Consider the following 21,043-nt stretch of genomic DNA (forward strand, 5'->3'; position numbering starts at 1 on the left):
AGTTAAGGGTCTGAATACTTATGCAAATGTTATATCAGTTGTTTACTTTTTTATAAATTTGCAAACATTTCTAAAAACCTGTTTTTGCTTTGTCATTATGGGGTATTGTGTGTAGATTGATGAGGGAAAAAAACTATTTAATCCATTTTAGAATAGAAAAGTCATGGGGTCTGAATACTTTCTGAATGCACTGTACATTGGAAGAATAAACAGGCACTGAATTATTTGTTTTTTGTTCGGTTGAAACATCCAACTTGGAGTGACAGAACAGCTACAATGCCATGTATACAAGAGAGGAAGTTAATAAATAGCATGTCTCGTCAAGAGGCAGAAATGCAAACTCCTGCACAATGCTGTTTAATTCAATTCATGAGCACTATATTTAAATCCCTTTGCTCTCTCAAAACCAATATGCTGCCGAATTCCGACAGACTCAACAGACGTAGAAATAACCTAGAAAAGGTCTCCGAATTGTATAAAGCATGAATCAATCAGATCTACACTTGACATTTCTGAATTAGAGTTGGACTGAAAGACATTAAAATTGTATGCCAAAAGGTGTCTGCGTACCAAGTTTCTATATTGAAGTATTAATAAAGGGCTCGGGGGAAGAGCGAGGGGACAAATGAAAATTAATATTGTTTTACTGTCAATCCATGCTGAGCCCTGGGAAACTTGAATATGATTGATGCCCTAGCGCACAACACAAACAGCACTGATCTACAGACTCAATATAGGCCTAATGGTGCTGCATTGCTGATGTTATAGCAGGGAATCATAGGCTTATAGACAGTACAATATGGCTTGAAGAAGATAGATGTGTTGTTTGTAATGACTGAAATGATCCCAGTAGAGCAGTGGTTCCCAAACTTTTTATAGTCTCGTACCCCTTCAAAACATTCAACCTCCAGCTGCGTACCCCCTCTAGCACCAGGGTCAGCGCATTCTCAAATGTTGTTTTTTGCCATCATTGTAAGCCTGCAGCACACACACCATACGATGCATTTATTAAACTTAAGAATGAGTGTGAGTTGTCACAACACGGCTCTTAGAGCTCTTATAGGACCAGGGCACAAATAATAATATAATAATAATCAAGAATTTTGCTCTTTATTTAACCATCTTATGTATAAAACCTTATTTGTTCATCGAAAATTGTGAATAACTCACCACAGGTTAATGAGAAACCTGCGCTTGAAAGGATGCACATAACTCTGCAATGTTGGGTTGTACTGGAGAGACTCTCAGTCTTAAATCATTTTCCACACAGTCTGTGCCTGTATTTAGTTGTCATGCAGTGAGGTCCGAGAATCCACTCTCACATAGGTACGTGGTTGCAAAGGGCATCAGTGTCTTAACAGCATGATTTGCCAAGGCATAATACTCTGAGCGCAGCCCAATCCAGAAATCTGTCAGTGGCTTCTGATTAAATTCAATTGTCACAGAACCACTTGTTGCAATTTCGATGAGGCTCTCTTGATCAGATATCGGTAACTGGACTGGAGGCAGGGCATGAAAGGGAAAACGAATCCAGTTTTTTGTGTCATGTGTTTCGTAAAAGTACCTGCGTAATTGCTTACCCAACTCACTCAGGTGCTTCGCTTTATCACAATTGACATTGTCCGTAAGATTGAGTTCATTTGCACACAAAGAAATCATACAATGATGGAAAAACCTGTGGGTTGTCCTTGTTAGAGCTCCAACTTCTTAATCATAGCTTTAATTTTGTCCCACACGTTGAATATAGTTGCGAAGAGTCCCTGTAATCCTAGATTCAGATCATTCAGGCGAGAAAAAACATCACCCAGATAGGCCAGTTGTGTGAAACACTCATCATCATGCAAGCGGTCAGACAAGTGAAAATGATGGTCAGTAAAGAAAACTTTAAGCTCGTCTCTCAATTTAAAAAAAAGTTTCAATACTTTTCCCCTTGATAACCAGCGCACTTCTGTATGTTGTAAAATAGTTACATGGTCGCTGCCCATATCATTGCATAGTGCAGAAAATACACGAGAGTTCAGAGGCCTTGCTTTAACAAAGTTAACCATTTTCACTGTAGTGTACAAAACGTCTTTCCATCTGTCAGGCATTCCTTTGGCAGCAAGAGCCTCTCGTTGATGCTGCAGCGTACCCAAGTGGCATCGGGAGCAACTGCTTGCACGTGTGTTACCACTCCACTATGTCTCCCTGTCATGGCTTTTGAGTCATCAGTACAGATACCAACATGGGCAGCATGAGCAGCAGCTACGTTTGTAACGGTTAATGTGATTGGATGTTAATTATTTCACTAGGCTACCTGTATTTGACATTGTGTTGTTATTTCGCAGAACACTAGATGGTTTAATTTTATTTTTGAAAGTGAAACAAGGCTACTCCAGCAACAAATAAACCTCACCCAAATGTATAGCCCCGTTGGAAAATATAAATGGACTGTTTGAAAACGTGAAGAATAAAAAAAAAAAATGTTTTAATGTGAATCACATTTCTATTTGGCGTACCCCCGACGGCATTGCGCGTACCCCCAGTTCTGGAATACCTGCAGTAGAGCATCCCCTGACTCTTCGTGAGTAGATATCATCAAAATATCACCTCAACAGGTCAAATATAAAACATAAAAGTCATACACAATGCATTCGGAAAAGCACGACAGCCCACTTGGAGTTTGCCAAAAAGGCACTTAAAGGACCCTCAGACCATGAGAAACAAGATTCTCTGGTCTGATTAAACCAAGATTTAACTCTTTGGCCTGAATGCCAAGCATCACGTCTGAAGGAAACCTGGCACACTCCCTACGGGTAAGCATGGTGGTGGCATCATGCTGTGGGGATTTTTTCCCCCGGCAGGGAATGGGGGACTAGTCAGGATCGACGCAAAGATGGACGGAGCAAAGTACAGAGAGATCCTTGATCAAAACCTGTTCCAGAGCTCTCAGGAACTTTGACTGGGGCAAAGGTTCACCTTCCAACAGGACAACGACCCTAAGCACACAGCCACACAACCGGATCGAACATCTCTGGAGAGACCTGAAAATAGCTGTGCACTGACGCTCCCCATCTAACCTGACAGAGTTTGAGAAAAATGTATAAAAATGTATAAAAAACAGTTTTTGCTTTGTCATTATCGGGTATTGTGTGTACTGTAGATTGATGAGGGGGAAAAACAATTTAATAAATTAAGTCTGTAACAAATCAAAATGTGGAGTAAAGGGAAGGCGTCTAAATAATTCCTTAATGCACTCCCATGTAATCAACTACATGAATCTCTTAGACATCAATGTGTTTCAGTAATGGGAAATACAATGGTTTGATACTGCCCAAAATCTACAAACTTACAGAGGAAAAGAGGCATGGTTTGATACTCCAAAAATCAAAATATCTTTTTAGTCAACTTTAAATGTCATCCCAAGAAAGTCTCCGCAAAGATACTGTCTCACAACACATTTAAAACCGGTGATCTAAATATTCAACTGGAATCCATACTGAACACTAGCCAGGGGCAGGCGGGAATACAGTTCTTCTTTACCAGTCTTTCAAAGCACAAAGGACATGTGCCACATCAACTCTGCTTGACGGTCCACACACAGTTTAATAGCTTATTTCCAATCAAATGTTATTTGTCACATGCGCCGAATACAACAGGTGTAGACCTTACAGTGAAATGCTTACTTACATGCCTTAACCAACAATGCAGTTTTAAGAAAATACCTATAAAAAAAAGTAAGAGATAAAGAATAACAAATGATTAAAGAGTAGCAGTAAATAACAATAGTGGGGCAATATACAGGTGGTACCGGTACAGAGTCAATGTGCGGGGAACCGGTGTCAATGTAATTGAGGTAATATGTAGAGTTGAAGTCGTAAGTTTACATACACCTCGGTTGGAGTCATTAAAACTCGTTTTCAACCACTCCACAAATGTCTTGTTAACAAACTATAGTTTTGGCAAGTCGGTCAGGACATCTACTTTGTGCATGACACAAGTAACTTTTCCAACAATTGTTTACAGACAGATTATTTCACTTATTATTCACTGTATCACAACTCCAGTGGGTCAGAAGTTTACATACACTAAGTTGACTGTGCCTTTAAACAGCTTGGAAAATTCCAGAAAATGATGTCATGGCTTTAGAAGCTTCTGATAGGCTAATTGACACCATTTGAGTCAATTGGAGGAGCACCTGTGGATGTATTTCAAGGCCTACCTTCAAACTCAGTGCCTCTTTGCTTGACATCATGGGAAAATCAAAAGAAATCAGCCAAGACATCAGAAAAACAATTGTAGACCTCCACAAGTCTGGTTCATTCTTGGGAGCAATTTCCAAATTCCTGAACGTACCCCGCTCATCTGTACAAACAATAGTACGTAAGTTTTAACACTGTGGGACCATGCAGCCGTCATACAGCTCAGGAAGGAGACGCGTTCTGTCTCCTAGAGATGAACGTACTTTGGTGCGAAAAGTGCAAATCAATCCCAGAACAACAGCAAAGGACCTTGTGAAGATGCTGGAGGAAACAGGTACAAAAGTATCTATATCCACAGTAAAACGAGACTTATATCGACATAACCTGAAAGGCCGCTCAGCAAGGAAGAAGCCACTGCTCCAAAACCGCCATAAAAAAGCCAGACTACGGTTTGCAACAAAGATCGTACTTTTTGGAGAAATGTCCTCTGGTCTGATGAAACAAAAATAGAACGGTTTGGCCATAATGACCATCGTTATGTTTGGAGGAAAAAGGGGGAGGCTTGCAAGCCGAAGAACACCATCCCAACTGTGAAGCACGGGAGTGGCAGCATCATGTTGTGGGTGTGCTTTGCTGCAGGAGGGACTGGTGCACTTCACAAAATAGATGGCATCATGAGACATGAAAATTATGTGGATATATTGAAGCAACATCTCAAGACATCAGTCAGGAAGTTAAAACTTGGTCGCAAATGGGTCTTCCAAATGAACAACGACTCCAAGCATACTTCCAAAGTTGTGGGAAAATGGCTTAAGGATAACAAAGTCAAGATATTGGAGTGGCCATCATAAACCCTGACCTCAATCCCATAGAAAAATTGTGGGCAGAACTGAAAAAGCCTGTGCGAGCAAGGGGGCCTACAAACCTGACTCGGTTACACCAGCTCTGTCAGGAGGAATGGGCCAAAATTCACCCAACGTATTGTGGGAAGCTTGTGGAAGGCTACCCAAAACGTTTGACCCAAGTTAAACAATTTGAAGGCAATGCTACCAAATACTAATTGAGTGTATGTAAACTTCTGACCCACTGGGAATGTGATGAAAGAAATAAAAGATGAAATAAATCATTCTCTCTACTATTATTCTGACATTTCACATTCTTAAAATAAAGTGGTGATCCTAACTGACCGAAGACAGGGAATTTTTACTCGGATTAAATGTTAGGAATTGTGAAAAACTGAGTTTAAATGTATTTGGCTAAGGTGTATGTAAACTTCCGACTTCAACTGTACATGTAGATAGAGTTATTAAAGTGACTATGCATAGATAATAAGAGTAGCAGCAGTGTTCCAGAGGGGGGTGGGGGCATCAATGGAAATAGTCTGGGTAGCCATTTGATTAGCTGTTCAGGAGTCTTAAGGCTTGGGGGTAGAAGCTATTTAGGAGCCTCTTGGACCTAGACTTGGCGCTCTGGTACCGCTTGCCGTGCGGTAGCAGAGACAACAGTCTATGATTAGGGTGGATGGAGTCTTTGACCATTTTTAGGGCCTTCCTCTGACACCGCCTACTATAGAGGTCCTGGATGGCAGGAAGCTTGGCCCGGTGATGTACTGGGCCGTACTCACTACCCTTTGTAGTGCCTTGCGGTCAGAGGCTGAGCAGTTGCCATACCAGGCAGTGATGCAACCCGTCAGGATGCTCTCAATGGTGCAGCTGTAAAACCTTTTGAGGATCTGAGGACCCATGCCAAATCTTTTCAGCCTCTTGAGGGGGAATATCTTTTGTCGTGCCCTCTCCACGACTGTCTTGGTGTGCTTGGACCATGTTAGTTTGTTGGTGATGTGGACACCAAGGAACTTGAAGCTCTCAACCTGCTCCACCACAGTCCCATCGAAGAGAATGGGGGCGTGCGCGGTCCTCCTTTAGATCCTGTAGTCCACAATCATCTCCTTTGTCTTGATCACGTTGAGGGAGAGGTTGTTGTCCTTGCACCACACGATCAGGTCTCTGACCTCCTCCCTATAGCCTGTCTCATCGTTGTCGGTGATCAGGCCTACCACTGTGGTGTCATCACCAAACTTAATGATGGTGTTGGAGTCGTGCCTGGCCGTGCAGTCTTGAGTGAACAGGGAGTATAGGAGGGGACTGAGCACGCACCCCTGAGAGGCCCCCCGTGTTGAGAACCAGCATGGCGGATGTTTTGTTACTTACCCTTACCACCTGGGGGCGGCCCGTCAGGAAGTCCAGAATCCAGTTGCAGAGGGAGGTGTTAAGTCCCAGGGTCCTTAGCTTAGTGTTGAGCTGAGGGCACTATGGGGTTGAACGCTGAGCTGTAGTCAATAAATAGCATTCTCACATAGGTGTTCCTTTTGTCCAGGTGTGAAAGAGCAGTTTGGTGTGCAATAAAGATTGCGTCATCTGTGGATCTGTTGGTGCGGTATATGCAAATTGGAGTGGGTCTAGGGTTTCTGGGATAATTGTGTTGATGTGAAACAAATAATTATTTTCAGATGTGTGGGGCTTGGAAGGAAGAGGGGATGAGGGAGGGTGGTATTGGTTTCATTCAGATTTTGTTTTTACAAAAGGCCCACCAAAAACCATTGCTGCTGGTAGCGAGGAAGGGTAGTGAGTGAAATAAGTGGTGGCAGTTGATGCTCCTCTAACTCTGTCTTTGCAGCCATCCCTCCCTCTATCCATCGAGGCCTTAAACAGGCCTTAAACACAATGAGCAGGAGTGCATCAGGTGACGAAAAGCCTTGGAGTGCGTGCCGCGCTTGATATGTCATTGGCCAATTAAATGAGCAGAACAGGCAAAACAAATGCCAAGGTTATCGATTTGCCTGGGAATACAGCCTTCCTCTGGAATACACAGGAACAAAGAGGCGGAATCGGGAGAGAAGCATACCATTTCAGCTTAAATGAGAATTGTTCTAAGTGCCTCTCCTCAAACATTGGAACAAAAGACGCTAGAAAGCATTGGCCATTCTCCGTGTTCAATGGTACCTACCTCAAAGTGTCTGAGCGCGCTCAATAAATAGATACTGTGCGTCCTCAACTACAGGATAATTAATCGAATACCATTTCATTAAAAGGTTACATGTTAAAAGATTCAAGTTCATGGAAGAATAATCTGTTAAATTGTATAATACACTCAATACACTCAAGCCAATGCCAATCATTAAATATGCTGTCTGCAATATTTTTTATGTCCTGTTCTTCCTACATTCGTTGAATGTCCTTCGCCTCTACTTTTGGGGGGAAACTAACTACTCTCTCCAATCACTTCAAAGCTCTATTCTGTCACTAAACTGTTCTAGCACTCCTTGGGGAGGTCTTGTCAGCCAATACATACAGCTCACTTTCACACCACTAAAAGAGGTCATCCTTAAAAACCGGCCTCGGCCATTTTATACAAGTGAAGAGGTTAGGCCTGCGTCCCAAGGGTGAGCCAGATGTAATTCATTTTTTAAACAACAAGCTTTGTCCATTACTCTGGCAGACAAAAAAAAAACATGATTCTCTGAAATAGACCCATTCAGCCATCACCAATCCAACAGACTCCTCCAGTCCCCAAGGTCTGAGGTGTTTAAGGCTCTCTCCTCCCCTCCCCCTTTCTCACCCCTTGACATATTGTAGGCTGACCAGTATGTTATCTTGGAAATGTGCTCAGTCTCAGGGACGGCCGGTCATGTGGATATCGATCTCCTCCAGTTGATCAGCTCCTAAAGGGCAGGGCATGTAACCCCTTAAAATCCATCTCTCTGGAAACAGCGGTACAGGGTACTTCAAGAGCTGCATTCCGACTGGGGCTGCCCTGCCCCTGCCTGCGTGTAACTGGTGGTTCGCAGGCAGCTCGCACTAACGCACCACAGGACCAATTGAAACACTGTTGTTCCAGCGTGGCAGTTGAGTTGTGATGTAAATCATCCTTGTTTTAAAAAGAGACGACCTATGAAGTCATCAAGCTGGTCGATAGACGCTAGAACTGCAACCAGCCTGTCCGCCTGCCTGTCTATTTACCAGTCTAGTTTGCCTGCAGGCAACTTGACATTCGTCTACTTTGTGGTCCTCATCTTCCCCCGTTAGCTCGATCAACAAGGTGTAAAGGCAGATGAGACACACTTCAGCAGTGGCAGAGGTGAATGTGGACACACTGGCCAGACTGAATTAGAGGCAATTCACACCGCCCGCTCCTCCACCTCCCATCGCGCCCCTACCTGGGGAAGGTGCCAGATAGATTTCATGGTTGAGACAGAGGAATAAGTGTTGCAGGCTCCCTACAGACCACACAGTACCTTCAGTTCCCCCAGCCCTCCCAACCCCCCCCCCCCATCCCTCCCAACCACCCCGACTGCACAAGGATCCCTCAGAGGCACCACAATGACAGTGTGAAAATGGGAATCTTCCAGCCCAATCCGAAGCCACACCAGGCTAACTGAGCTAAACTCCTCTCTTGACTGGCTCTTTAGGTTCTGAGTGGAGCTTTTTAAGTCTCTTCAGACTGACAGCTCCCTGCTTTCTCAGTGTTAGCTCTGTGTTAGCCCGCTCCACGAGGCACTGATGTGAGTCTGACTGAGGGAGAGGTTAAAGGTCAGAGACTTCAGGGGAAATCTTACTAGCATCCTCAGATTTTTGAGAAACTTCTTCAAAGTGAGAGCTGTCTGAGTGGCACACTGAGACAGTTCAAAACTTCAAACTAGGCCTTTGCTGCTCTCGGATAAACAGTCTTCGTACACCTCTATCACAACCTATTTCCTCAGCACAATGAACTCTGTTCCTGCTGATCAAGACAACACATTTCGGTTCGTAACAATGTCTTAAATAATCTACTTTTGCAACAGAAATAACCTGGTAAAAAATAACAGTTTGTCAAAGAATCAACACCAAAAAACTTCTGTCTGTAGAGAGAGTCAAAACACAAGAAGGTTTGTCTGGGCCCATCAGTAGACCACAGACCAGGTCTTCTTCATCCAAAATGGCACCCTAATTACTAGGTAATGCACTAGATTTAACCAGGGCCCATAGGGGTCTCAAAAGTATTGCACTACATAGGGAAAATGGTGTCATTTGGGACTCAGCCCAGGTCACAGTGTACTGGTTGGTTTACCTTGTCCTCATTCCCTCTAAGCCTCTGGGCCTCCTTAATCCTGAAGGAGGCTTATGAAAGCAATAAAACGCCATTAAAGGTGACAATTCACACTAGCAAAAAGCAATAAGAGAGCTTTTTTCCCCCCAAAAGCCCTGCCCCCAAAAAACGGAATGCCGTTCTCACAATAGGCAATAGGGCTTCACGTTGTGAGAAATTGCCAGAGCAGATCTGCAATTACCGTATTACAGTGGCGGAGAAATGAAGAAACTTCGGCAGCCTCCTTGGACAGTGTATATTTATAAATATTACTAGGGTTGTTTGCGAGCTAGTGGGGGAGAAAAGTGACAGCAACAACACAAACAACGGTGTACATTTCTGAGACATAGGAGATATGCCTTAATGTTGTGGGATTGAGACAGGGGGTGTTGACAACAAATTCAGATGTATTGCGGCGAATACCCCACCGCTAAATTAAACCGGGCTGACATTTCTGGAAGGTTGAGGAATAATGCACTCAATATATTTTCCACTGTTCAATCAGCAAACGCATTGTGTGCATGTGTGTGTGTATGTGTGTGTGTGTGTGTGTGTGTAATGCAATCTAATCAAGTGATCGTTTCTCCAGTGTGCTGTCTCAAGGAAAGAACACAATGAAAGTCATTTAGATGCAAAACGTTCCAAAAAAAACAGATTAGACTGCAGATTATTATTATTTGCCTAAAAACTATTGCTCATCCCTGGTATTACAATATTTAAATGCTAATATGGGTTAGTCTGCAATCCATTTCAAAAAGAGAAACGACTTAGACCAACAAAAGAGCCCCCAGTTCATTTGCAAGGCTGTATAATTTAGAAATCCTTCATTGGAAAAGTGTTCCAATTTGCATGCAAGAATTGTGTCAACAACGTATAGCCTTTCCAAATCACAGCCTATTAGCGATGACATTGCTGGAAAAAAAATATGTAAGCCATAATAAAATGACCTTACTTGTAGATTCGGGGACAAACTGACTAGACTAGAATCTTTTAAAAGGGAAAGGAGAAGAAAGGGGAGGGAGGAGAGGGAGAGACGCATGAGAGGAACACGACTCACAAAGCGTAATAATATAAAGGGCGTACTTACCGTGACTTTGCTCCCAGTGATCTGCATGCAGCGGTCAGCGGAGAGGAGTTAATGTGCAAAAAGACAACAAACGGCACAATCATTAGTAGGCCAAGAATGTCCTCTCAAATATAAGAGGTATCAAGCGCACCTTATTCTGACATTACATAGGCTACAAACTGCGCTCACACGGCTACATTCACTACTAAACACTTATAGGGTAACATAGCTGAACTAAAAGTTGAGGGTGCATCATGGTAAGACAGTGTCTGTTCGTTTGGCAGCCATTTTGAAAGAATATGGAGTCTCCTGTTCACTTGGCCTCTATGTGAGTCGGTTCCTATTTTAATATTTTTTTTATTTGGGGACTGTTTTTATATTTGTGGACTTTAATTAGCCTGTACAGGAGCTCAATGTTAATGACAATATAATATAATATTAAAAAAGACAGTTCAAATTATCTGTATCATGATGATTTAACAAACATTTTCAGATCAGTTTATTCAGTTTGTTCTCATTTTGAAAAACGTCAAAATTTGACACAAATCCAATTGTCTTTGCGCTTGATTGATTTCCCATGGAATTAACCCCTAAAATGGCAGTTTTTCCACAGTAAAACAAACAGGTTGCTCTCATCTCCCAAAGGCCAAAATCAATCAGCTGCCATCTGTGCTTGACTTCAGGTGTCAGATTTAGCGACGCCGCGTATCACCTTGGAGCTCATGCAGTCAGCATGATTTCTGGAGTTTAACCTTGTTATCTGTCAATAGTGGCGGGCAGTGGGGAGCGTTTTCTCTATTACAGCAGCGTGTCTCGCAGTGGGTGGGTGTCTGTCAGCCTAGTAAATGTATTCTAATCTGCAGCTGAGCACAACCCTCTCTCTCGCCCGCCAGCTGCACTCCGAGAAGCACCGTGCAGTGTACACTGATCACAGGAAGTTATAAAGTCACTGCACATCAAGACAGCGAAGACATACTCTCTCTCTCCATCGCTTGATCTCTCCGTCTGCCTCTCATTCCATCTTTCTCTCTCTTTCTCTCAATCACTCGCTCTATCACACTTTCTGCCTTCTCTGCATTCCTTCACTCACTCACTCACTCTCTCGCTCCCTTCTTTCTCTTTCTGCCTCCCTGGCTCTCTGTAGTCGACTGTAATTCCCTCGCTCTCATTCTTTCTCTCGCTCTCTTTATCAATCTCTCTCTCCATCTCCCTCTCCCACTCTCCCATTTGACGCTCGGCTTCCCTCTCCTCTATCAGAGTTTATGGCGGCAATAAAGTCAGTTTTAACTGTGTTGCCGCTTGATCATGTGCACTGTGCTTTTCACCATAAATCCACATTTCCCCAGTCGTCCTCTGATGAATTTAGCGTATCATTGTCTAACTTTGAGGATATCTTCACACGGTCTGGTTATTATCGGGAGAATCGGGAACTTGAATCACATAGAGGTGAGTGACTACTATCTCCAGCATTGTTCTGGTGTTGTTTCAGTGTTGATAAGACTACATGGCGAGAACATTAAAACATGTCTCTTTTCTGAGTTATTGTTTTGGCGGCTTGACCAAAAAGATCAGACATTATCTTGAAAAACCCCAAGGAGCATCACTGTCAGGGAGGAGCTTGAGGGGGAATTGCACTTTATGTGCTAACATCCATTTCCCCACGCAAGGTATCACCTCATTCTCGCTAAAACCGTGACATAATTCCTGTCAATTCTAAGAGAAAAAAACGACCTAAAGGTAGACCTAATAATAATTGGACTAATGCTTGGTTATTGCTGGATGTGTGTATGCTAATGAGCATCTCTAGTGCTCCATTATAGAACAACTCCCTAGTAAACAAACGTCTGAAGGAAATGTCATCAGGAGCGGTGGCATTTATTGATATTCTCCCCTCACTATCATTAGCATTAGCATCATTTCTCATATGGTGTGGGGAAAATAAAGTTATTTATTCATTAGAGAAGATAACAGTGTGACAGGAGAAGAATAACAAGGCCTTCGTTCTCTGACGAATTGTCAGGCTTCACTGCGAGAACGGGGTGGCACATTGGTGATTGGTCAAATTACTCTTTGAAATACCAGGGTATTGATGGGGCACGTTGGCAATTGGTCAAATCCATTTTAAATACCAGCATGTTCATTTCAAATTGTGTTAGTACAAAAGCAGCAAAATGGCTGCTCAATACATTTGACTAGTTGCCTCTCAAGACCCGGCCGTCACACTCATCCTCATCGCATCATGAACATTTGAATTGGAACAGGGAAATCATTTGCAAGGTGAGAGAGAAGCAAAGGTTTTTCCATCCCACTCGTAAGGAAAGATAAATGATTGCGTTAGTGTGAAAGGCATGCATGTGGCACATTTTATGACAATGGCATACATTTGTCAGAAATAATTTAAGAGAGAACAAAAGAGAAAAGAGCGGGGGAAAAAGCACCTCGTGCAAAGTTAATGGCAAAGGACATGCAAACTTGCTGCAAGAGCCATGCTGGATTTCATTGTACAGAGCTCATATTCAAATAAACAGGGTCAATGGCAATATTACAAATATTCTCCTTTGAAAAGACATTGGCTGGATCCCAAATTGCACCCTATTTCCTAAGGTCTTCTTTGTATGCCTGAATGCTTTCAAGGGACACAGACAGTCTGTGTTTTGTGTTGGGGGATAACTTGAAAGACTCCCACAGATGCATACTGGTAGTAAATGGGAAGAGTTCTCAATCTTGCCCGGTGATAAACTAGAGAGGTGGCAAGACGTGAAAAATACAACTCTCAAGAGGAGCCATGTTTGGAGAGAATACACAAACTAATAATCAGCCCCACGCTCCCATTAGCTAGCTAGTATTTTTTGGCCTAATAGCCTCAGGGAAATATAATACAAGTTAATGGCCATATTTTTCATAGTAGAATGATAATAACAATATATTGGATGAATAGATTTGCCTAGTTAAATAAAGGTTACATTTTTTTTTTTTTATACAAAAATAAAAAAAGATTGGGGGTATAAATATAAATAATAATAATGACATTATCCGGAACAATAAAGGATAATAACTCTAAATCTCTCTATATATGAACACAAAAAGGATCTCAAAAAGGGTGCATTTGGTTTGGTAGTTAAATCTAAAATTGTGATCCCCTCCCTGAGACTGACAGTCAAGCAAAAAGGTCAAGGACGTTGGGGACACGTTTGTCGCTCCACTAATATTTGCACTTTATACCTCCATGCCTAAACATTCTGTGAATTAGCTCAAGCTACATTTTAGGTAGAGGGAGAGCTGATGGAATTCCCTATTGCCTTACAATATAGATAACAAACAGACAGGTCCCATTGCTTTGATGACATTCTCTTTTTGCCATTCTACTTTATATATTTCTATGATCTCTGTTAGTTGGTGGCAATGATCTAGTCGAGAACAGAAAGACACACAGGAAAGAGGTGACTTGGTGTGTGAGTGAGTGCACGTTATTAGTCCATTTTCCTGCAAAAGGAAAATTCCCTTGAAAGCATTCAGGCATACAAAGAAGACCTTAAAACTGTTAGAGGAAGAGACCAAACAAAGATTTAATCAAGGCACATATTAGTTGTGAAAACACCTCACCACAAGATCCCAAAAATGAACCCAAAAACGAAATGCAGATATTGTCAGACCATACCATGGTAATATCCAATTCTGTACCAGGTCTCAATTTCCCTCTATCACGTGTCAATTGCTTGTCAATTACGGATTATTAGTAGCGAGCAAGTTGTTAAATCAATAAAAAAATGTATTACATTTTTTTTGCCTTAGTCCTTCAAGCATGAACAAAAACCATCCTTGAAAAGTCACACAATCACACTGCGCTCACCCGAAACATATTAATCCAAAATGGGAACTCTATTCCCTATATAGTGCACTACTTTTGACCACGGCCCATAGGGCTCTGGTGAAAAGTAGAGCACAAGATAGGGAAAAGGGTGCCATTTGAGACATAGACTAACCTACAGCATACTCTTCACCTACAGGAGCCTAATTGGCCAGAGTAATGTTATGTCTTATCATTATTTACAGAAACCAGTAGGGATGGATTGGGTTTCTAACAGGAGGCGGGGATTTGCTCTGCCATGTTGAAGACAGGCACTTATCACACAGAAACACATCTGTCCCCTGGACGGCTAAGCTGCGCTACCCTGTCATAGTGGTGTGTGTGTGTGTGTGTGTGTGTGTGTGTGTGTGTGTGTGTGTGTGTGTGTGTGTGTGTGTGTGTGTGTGTGTGTGTGTGTGTGTGTGCTAGGCATGTGCGTGTGTGCGCGCAAGTGTCTGTGTCTCTATATTCTATTCTGAAATCCATCCAACGGGCTCCCACCTACAGGGCCTATAGAATGTGAGGGGTAGGGAGGACACTGAAAGACAGCCGAGCCCTACTCCCTTTCACCCAGACAGAGGATACTGTTCATTTGAATAATATTGCAGTGCTCACAAAGCATAATGGGCCCAGTGAAGAATTCAATCATCTCTGATCATCATCATCATTATTAATAATGCCGCCTAATTACCATAACAATGAGAGGGGTAATAAATGATCGTGTCAAAGGCCGGCGAGTGACTTGATAGGAGTCTATGAGTAAATGTGAGCCTACCCTCAGTAGGGGCCTTAAACTTCATAAAGAGAATTCACCTGATAACCCTGGGATTACGCTCCTCAAACGTGCTGGGTTTACCACTCTTATTGGCTTAGATTGTTGAAAGTGTAAAGCGATGCGTTTCAAATTCAAATGAAAACTTGTTCCTTCCCCAATATAAAGCAACTGAGAGTTACGGCTGCGCTACAACGAAAGCGGTTTGATAAGCACTCGGGTGGGGGTGGGGGGGCGGTGAAAAAATTTAATGGAAGCAGTAATCAGAGATTGGGGGCTCAAGCAAGGAGAGTGAGACGGAGGGAGAGTGTGAAAGAGTGGTAGAGAGAGAGGGGCACAGAAAGAAAGTAGATTGGGTTAAGCTCATTATTCTGCAGTGTCTTGGCAGTGTAGAATGTCATATTTCTCAGCCCACTCACTACTACTACTACACTGGGTGAGAGTAGCTGAGAAACCCGTTTGGTTACAATAAAATGCAGGAAGCCCATTAGTTTCATTACAGATATATAATACAGAAAGACCATTGGTTCACAACGACGACTTACAGATTTGGCGGTGGTGGAGATGTACTGGACGACCATCTCTCGCTTGGTGCTCAGGTCCTTCCCACGCAGTGGGGCTTTACGCTCCTCATTCAGGTTCATGTCCTCCTGAGGAAACAAACAACGAAAGTGAGGAGAAACGACTACTACACACCGTGGGGCAATTATGGTCATTTTAAATCCATTAAGACTCTACCAACTGCACTTAAAGGATGTCAACACTCTTTACCTAAAATGGAAACGGTCAATTATTATCCCGCTGTTTGCTGCTGCCAAAGATGCAATCCTAACAAGGGTATCAAGTGTATGTTACACTAGAAAAGGTCACTCTTGGGTCATAGCACTTTAATGTCCAGCTTCTGTACTTTAGTTGAGGGTACACAGTCCCTCTTTCTCTCTCTAGGCAATAAGACAGACAGGCATAGCAACAGGAGGTAATGGAGACGATCCCACAGCTAGTGACATTAATAACTACCCCTGGAAACAGAAGTGAGGCCAAAGTATGATACATCACCCTCTGTTATACCGCAGAGTGGATATCATACAACACCGCCTGTAAAGTGGAAGGGTAAGGTTGATTACCATACAACAATAGCATTAAACAGTGCCTAGGTGGACAGTAGCTTATGCCTCTTTAACTATTATCTTCGACGTACATTGTACGTTTTATTCTGCACCACAAAAAAGGCCCCTTTCTTGTCAAAGAGATGAGGGGAGGGAGGGAGGGACGCGGGGAGTGAGAGAGGGATGGAAAGAAGAGCACTAAGAGCAGGGGAATGACATGGTGAGGATAGCAGGAGGATGGGGGGATGTTTATTCGGAGCACTCTCAGACAAAGGTATGGACTGAATGACACAGAGAAACACGTGGCTGAAGTCATGTGGCTGAGTGGAGCTGCTGTGAAACAATGCTGCCATCTAGTGGGAGAAAGTATGGTGCATTTTTCTTTTGCTGTATGGTGAAGGTGTTGAGTGTATAGCCTAGAATGTAAAATCGAGATAGGCCTCGTCCTAAATGGCAACATATTCCCTACCTATATGGTGCACTACTTTTGACCAGAGTCGTATGGACCCTTGTCAAAAGTAGTGCACTATGAAGGAAATAGGGTGCCATTTTTGGACACAACCCATAGATAAATCAAACATATGTTACCTATATGTCCACTGTATGATCTAACATTTGGTGAAAAGATTTACATTCCCGTTCCTTCATTTTCTTTAGTTCAGTTTGTAGACGGGTACAGTATATAGTCTGTGGCAGTTGAAAGACACTAGGTACAGCATCATGGATATTACCATTAAGGGTATCATGACCCAATGTCCTCCTCCTCCTCCACCTCCTCCTCTTCCCTCTACATTTTGTCTCAGTAAATACACCAAGAGTTGGGGCGCACTCGTGGAGGGACACTTTACCAATGGGCCGTTTTCTAAATACCCGGGACCGGAATACTTTTTAATTAACCTCTGAACTCTGCTAATTTGGCCGGTTAAATGGCATTCAATAAACGAGGCAAAACGCGGAGCGGAGAATATAGGGGGGAATGTGGGGGAGAGACAGCAGGGCCTGAGGGGTACACGTCAGGGTCGACTAGAAGAGAGAGAGAGAGGACTCTGTGTTCTGCCACCCAAAAATGATTAATTATGCTATTATTAATTATATCCTCGCAGGTCTACATGGAAGAATCCCAACATATCCCTGGCAGCAGACTCAGGTAATTGAAACGTTTACACAGGCACCCTACAAACTGTGTGTGGAGTTATTTGACGGTGGTGGAGGCGTGTGTGTGTGTGTGTGTGTGTGTGTGTGTGTGTGTGTGTGTGTGTGTGTGTGTGTGTGTGTGTGTGTGTGTGTGTGTGTGTGTGTGTGTGTGTGTGTGTGTGTGTGTGTGTGTGTGTGTGTTCTTTCATGTTGCCTGACGGTTCTATCCACCTCTGCTTGGCTGGCCTAACAAGTCAAACGGCCTGGGTCTTAACTCTGTATCACCCGATTCAGCATTCAGAGCTACTACTGTAGGAAACAACGTGAGACAGACAAAAGAACTGCCTTGGATACGTCAGAAATCACAAAGCAATGTGGAGAGATGTGCTGCCTGTGAACACAGCTTGGGGCTTCCATTGGCTTCCATTGCCAGGGATAATGAATGGGGTGCAGCCATATCTGTCTGCTGTCGACAAGGATATGGACAAGGGCAAAGGTTGAGTACGAGAGAAGTAAGTTGAGCAGGAGAGAAAACATTGTTTTAATTTGCTTCGACCGTGACAAATCTGTGACAAAATGATTTTCTCCGGTGCACCCCAAGTTTAATTCATGGAGTTTAGGGGCACATCTTGGCTCTCCTCTGTGGTTTAAGTGCCCGTCTTGTGCAGACAGAGAAATTGTAACTGCAATGGAGGAGCACAGCGGCTGTTATTACGGAGAATGCTGCTCCCGGCAATGAGGCATAGGCACATAAAGGCTCAAACTAGCCTCATCAGCACAGTAATGGTCACTTTCGCTCACTCAGTCTCTCTCTCGCAGTCTCTCGCTCTCTCTCTCTCACACACACACACACACCAACTCTATCTCTCTCTGTAGTAGTCAGTGACAACTAGGAGGGAAGATCATCTTTTGGATGTATTCCCTGCCAAATCTGTAGATATGAATCATACATAGCTCATAAAACTACAACGGCAGGTGGAGGCATATTGATGGCAAGAGTTCACAGATTGTAAGTCAATTCCAGCTTTTCTCTCTGTAGAATACCTGGAATATGACAGAGAGGCAATATAACAGACAGCCATAGCAATAGGAGGTGATGTCGACAAGCCCACAGGTAGTGACAGTAGTAACTACCGCTGGAAACAGAAGAGTGAGGGTGGAGTATGATGTATCAATTGGCCCTGGTCAAAAGTAGTACACCTTATACAGTGCCATTTGGGATGCAGAAATGGAAATGATCATCCACAATACAGACACAGTTGTATGATATGCACTCTGCTGTATAACAGAGCGTGATAGGGTGCCATTTGCGACACATCCCTTGGAACATTCTGTGCCAACGTGTAGGAGAGTGGCTTGACAAATGTGTACGCATGTGTGATGCTGGGTAGTGATGGGTAAAATATATATATATATATATATATATATTATATATATATATATATATATATATATATATATATCCATACAGTTACATACTGCAATATTATTTGGGGATATTATATCTATCGTTTTTGTTTTAAAAAAGCTAGAGCCAGTCGGCTGTACCTGAGCCAAAACTCCAGTATTTTTCATCCTATAGCTTGTTCTTCAACTTTAAATAGTGTTTTCAGCACTTTTATTTCCCCGACTGATCAAAACGTGTTTTCTCATGTGATCAAAACGTGTTTTCTCATGCGCTCATGTCTCTCTGCAGCAGATATAGTAAGCCATATGTTTGGAACATCAAATCTCAATAAAATTGCAGCATCGAATTGCAATACAAAGAATCATAAGAATTGTGAGAATCGCAATATCGTATCGGCACCTAAGTATAGTTAGAATATTGTATCATGAGGTCCCTGGCAATTCACAGCCCTAATGCTGCTGCCTATGGCTCATCCCCCTCACTGTTTGTCTGCATCTAATGTGCTTCACAGCGGTCGGCCAGGCGAGAGACGATCGTTCCAATAACAAAATTCACACACAGAGATACGTGTGGTCTAAAGGGCATGGTCGTGACCTGTCCGTCTATCCATTCATCTGTCATGGCACGTCCTCGCCGGTCGTTACAACCCCTTCCTTCTCCCTCCTAGTCCTACCCTTGTACAGGACAAATGTGTCTGAATATTAATGGTAAATGGAGCGATGGAGATGATGGGGAAGGGTACAGATTCATAGAGGGGAGTTTGCCGCTGGCTAAACGAGGATGTAAACGTGTGTGTCACATCGCGGCTCGCTGTTTTCCCAGCACCACGTCCCGCATTAAGAATTCTGCCACCGCGCCTCCTCCTCGCCAAAGACTCTCCCCCCAATGGGGAGATTTCAGAGGATTTACCACTGTGAATTTATATCAGGGGCTCCAACTCCGGGGTCCAGCTGTGCACATCTAAAGAACCCAAGGACGCCGCACAAGACTACACACACTCTCCTTGTGGCAGAGTGGAAGCCACGGCAGCCGTAATGTGGCTCTCAGGCAGGCAGCAGCTACTGGTTTAACATGACCAACACTGTGACACTAACATTAGCACTAGCACAAACACTACACTCTACAGTACACACTACCACTACTAACACTAACATTAGCACTAGCACAAACACTAACACACAACACTACCACTTCCAAAAACACTACAGTACCACTAACATAAACATGACACCCTACAGTACACACTACCACCTCTGTAACACTGACACAAACACTACACCCTACAGTACACACTACCACTACTAACACAAACATGACACCCTACAGTACACACGACCACCTCTGTAACACTGACACAAACACTATACCCTACAGTACACACTACCACTACTAATACTAACAAAAACACTACACCCTACAGTACACACTACCACTACTAATACTAACACAAACACTACACCCCACAGTACACACTACCACTACTAATACTAAAACAAACACTACACCCTACAGTACACACTACCACTACTAATACTAACACAAACACTACACCCTACAGTACACACTACCACTACTAATACTAACACAAACACTACACCCCACAGTACACACTACCACTACTAATACTAACACAACCACTACACGCTACAGTACATACTACCACTACTAATACTAACACAAACACTACACTCTACAGTACACACTACCACTACTAACACTAACACAAACACTACACTCTACAGTACACACTAATACTAACACAAACACTACACCATACAGTACACACTACCACTACTAATACTAACACAACCACTACACCCTACAGTACACACTACTAATACTAACACAAACACTACACGCTACAGTACACACTACCACTACTAATACTAACACAAACACTACACGCTACAGTACACACTACCACTACTAACACAAACACTACACCATACAGTACACACTACCACGTCTGTAACACTAACACAAACACTACACCCTACAGTACACACTACCACTACTAATACTAACACAAACACTACACCCTACAGAACACACTACCACTACTAACACTAACACAAACACTACACCCTACAGTACACACTACCACATCTGTAACACTAACACAAACACTACACCCTACAGTACACACTACCACTACTAATACTAACACAAACACTACACACTACAGTACACACTACCACTACTAATACTAACACAAACACTACACCCCACAGTACACACTACCACTACTAATACTAACACAACCACTACACCCTACAGTACACACTACCACTACTACTACTAACACAAACACTACACACTACAGTACACACTACCACTACTAATACTAACACAAACACTACACCCTACAGTACACACTACCACTACTAACACTAACACAAACACTA

General features: G+C 43.0%; 1 protein-coding gene across 4 annotated transcripts in view; it reads right to left on the bottom strand.

Moving 5' to 3' along the window:
* Positions 1–21,043, bottom strand: part of LOC139580189 (protein diaphanous homolog 2-like) — a 643,765-nt gene that overhangs the window by 592,639 nt on the left and 30,083 nt on the right. For all 4 annotated transcript variants that reach the window (XM_071408766.1, XM_071408767.1, XM_071408768.1 and 1 more), the window contains 2 exons: positions 15,536–15,640; positions 10,393–10,413 (listed from right to left, as the gene is read on the bottom strand). In XM_071408766.1, coding sequence (XP_071264867.1) covers positions 10,393–10,413; positions 15,536–15,640 — 126 coding nt within the window. The remainder of the gene's footprint in view (positions 1–10,392; positions 10,414–15,535; positions 15,641–21,043) is intronic.

The sequence above is a fragment of the Salvelinus alpinus genome, chromosome 7 (genome assembly GCF_045679555.1).
Source record: "Salvelinus alpinus chromosome 7, SLU_Salpinus.1, whole genome shotgun sequence".
NCBI classification, from domain to species: Eukaryota; Metazoa; Chordata; class Actinopteri; order Salmoniformes; family Salmonidae; genus Salvelinus; species Salvelinus alpinus.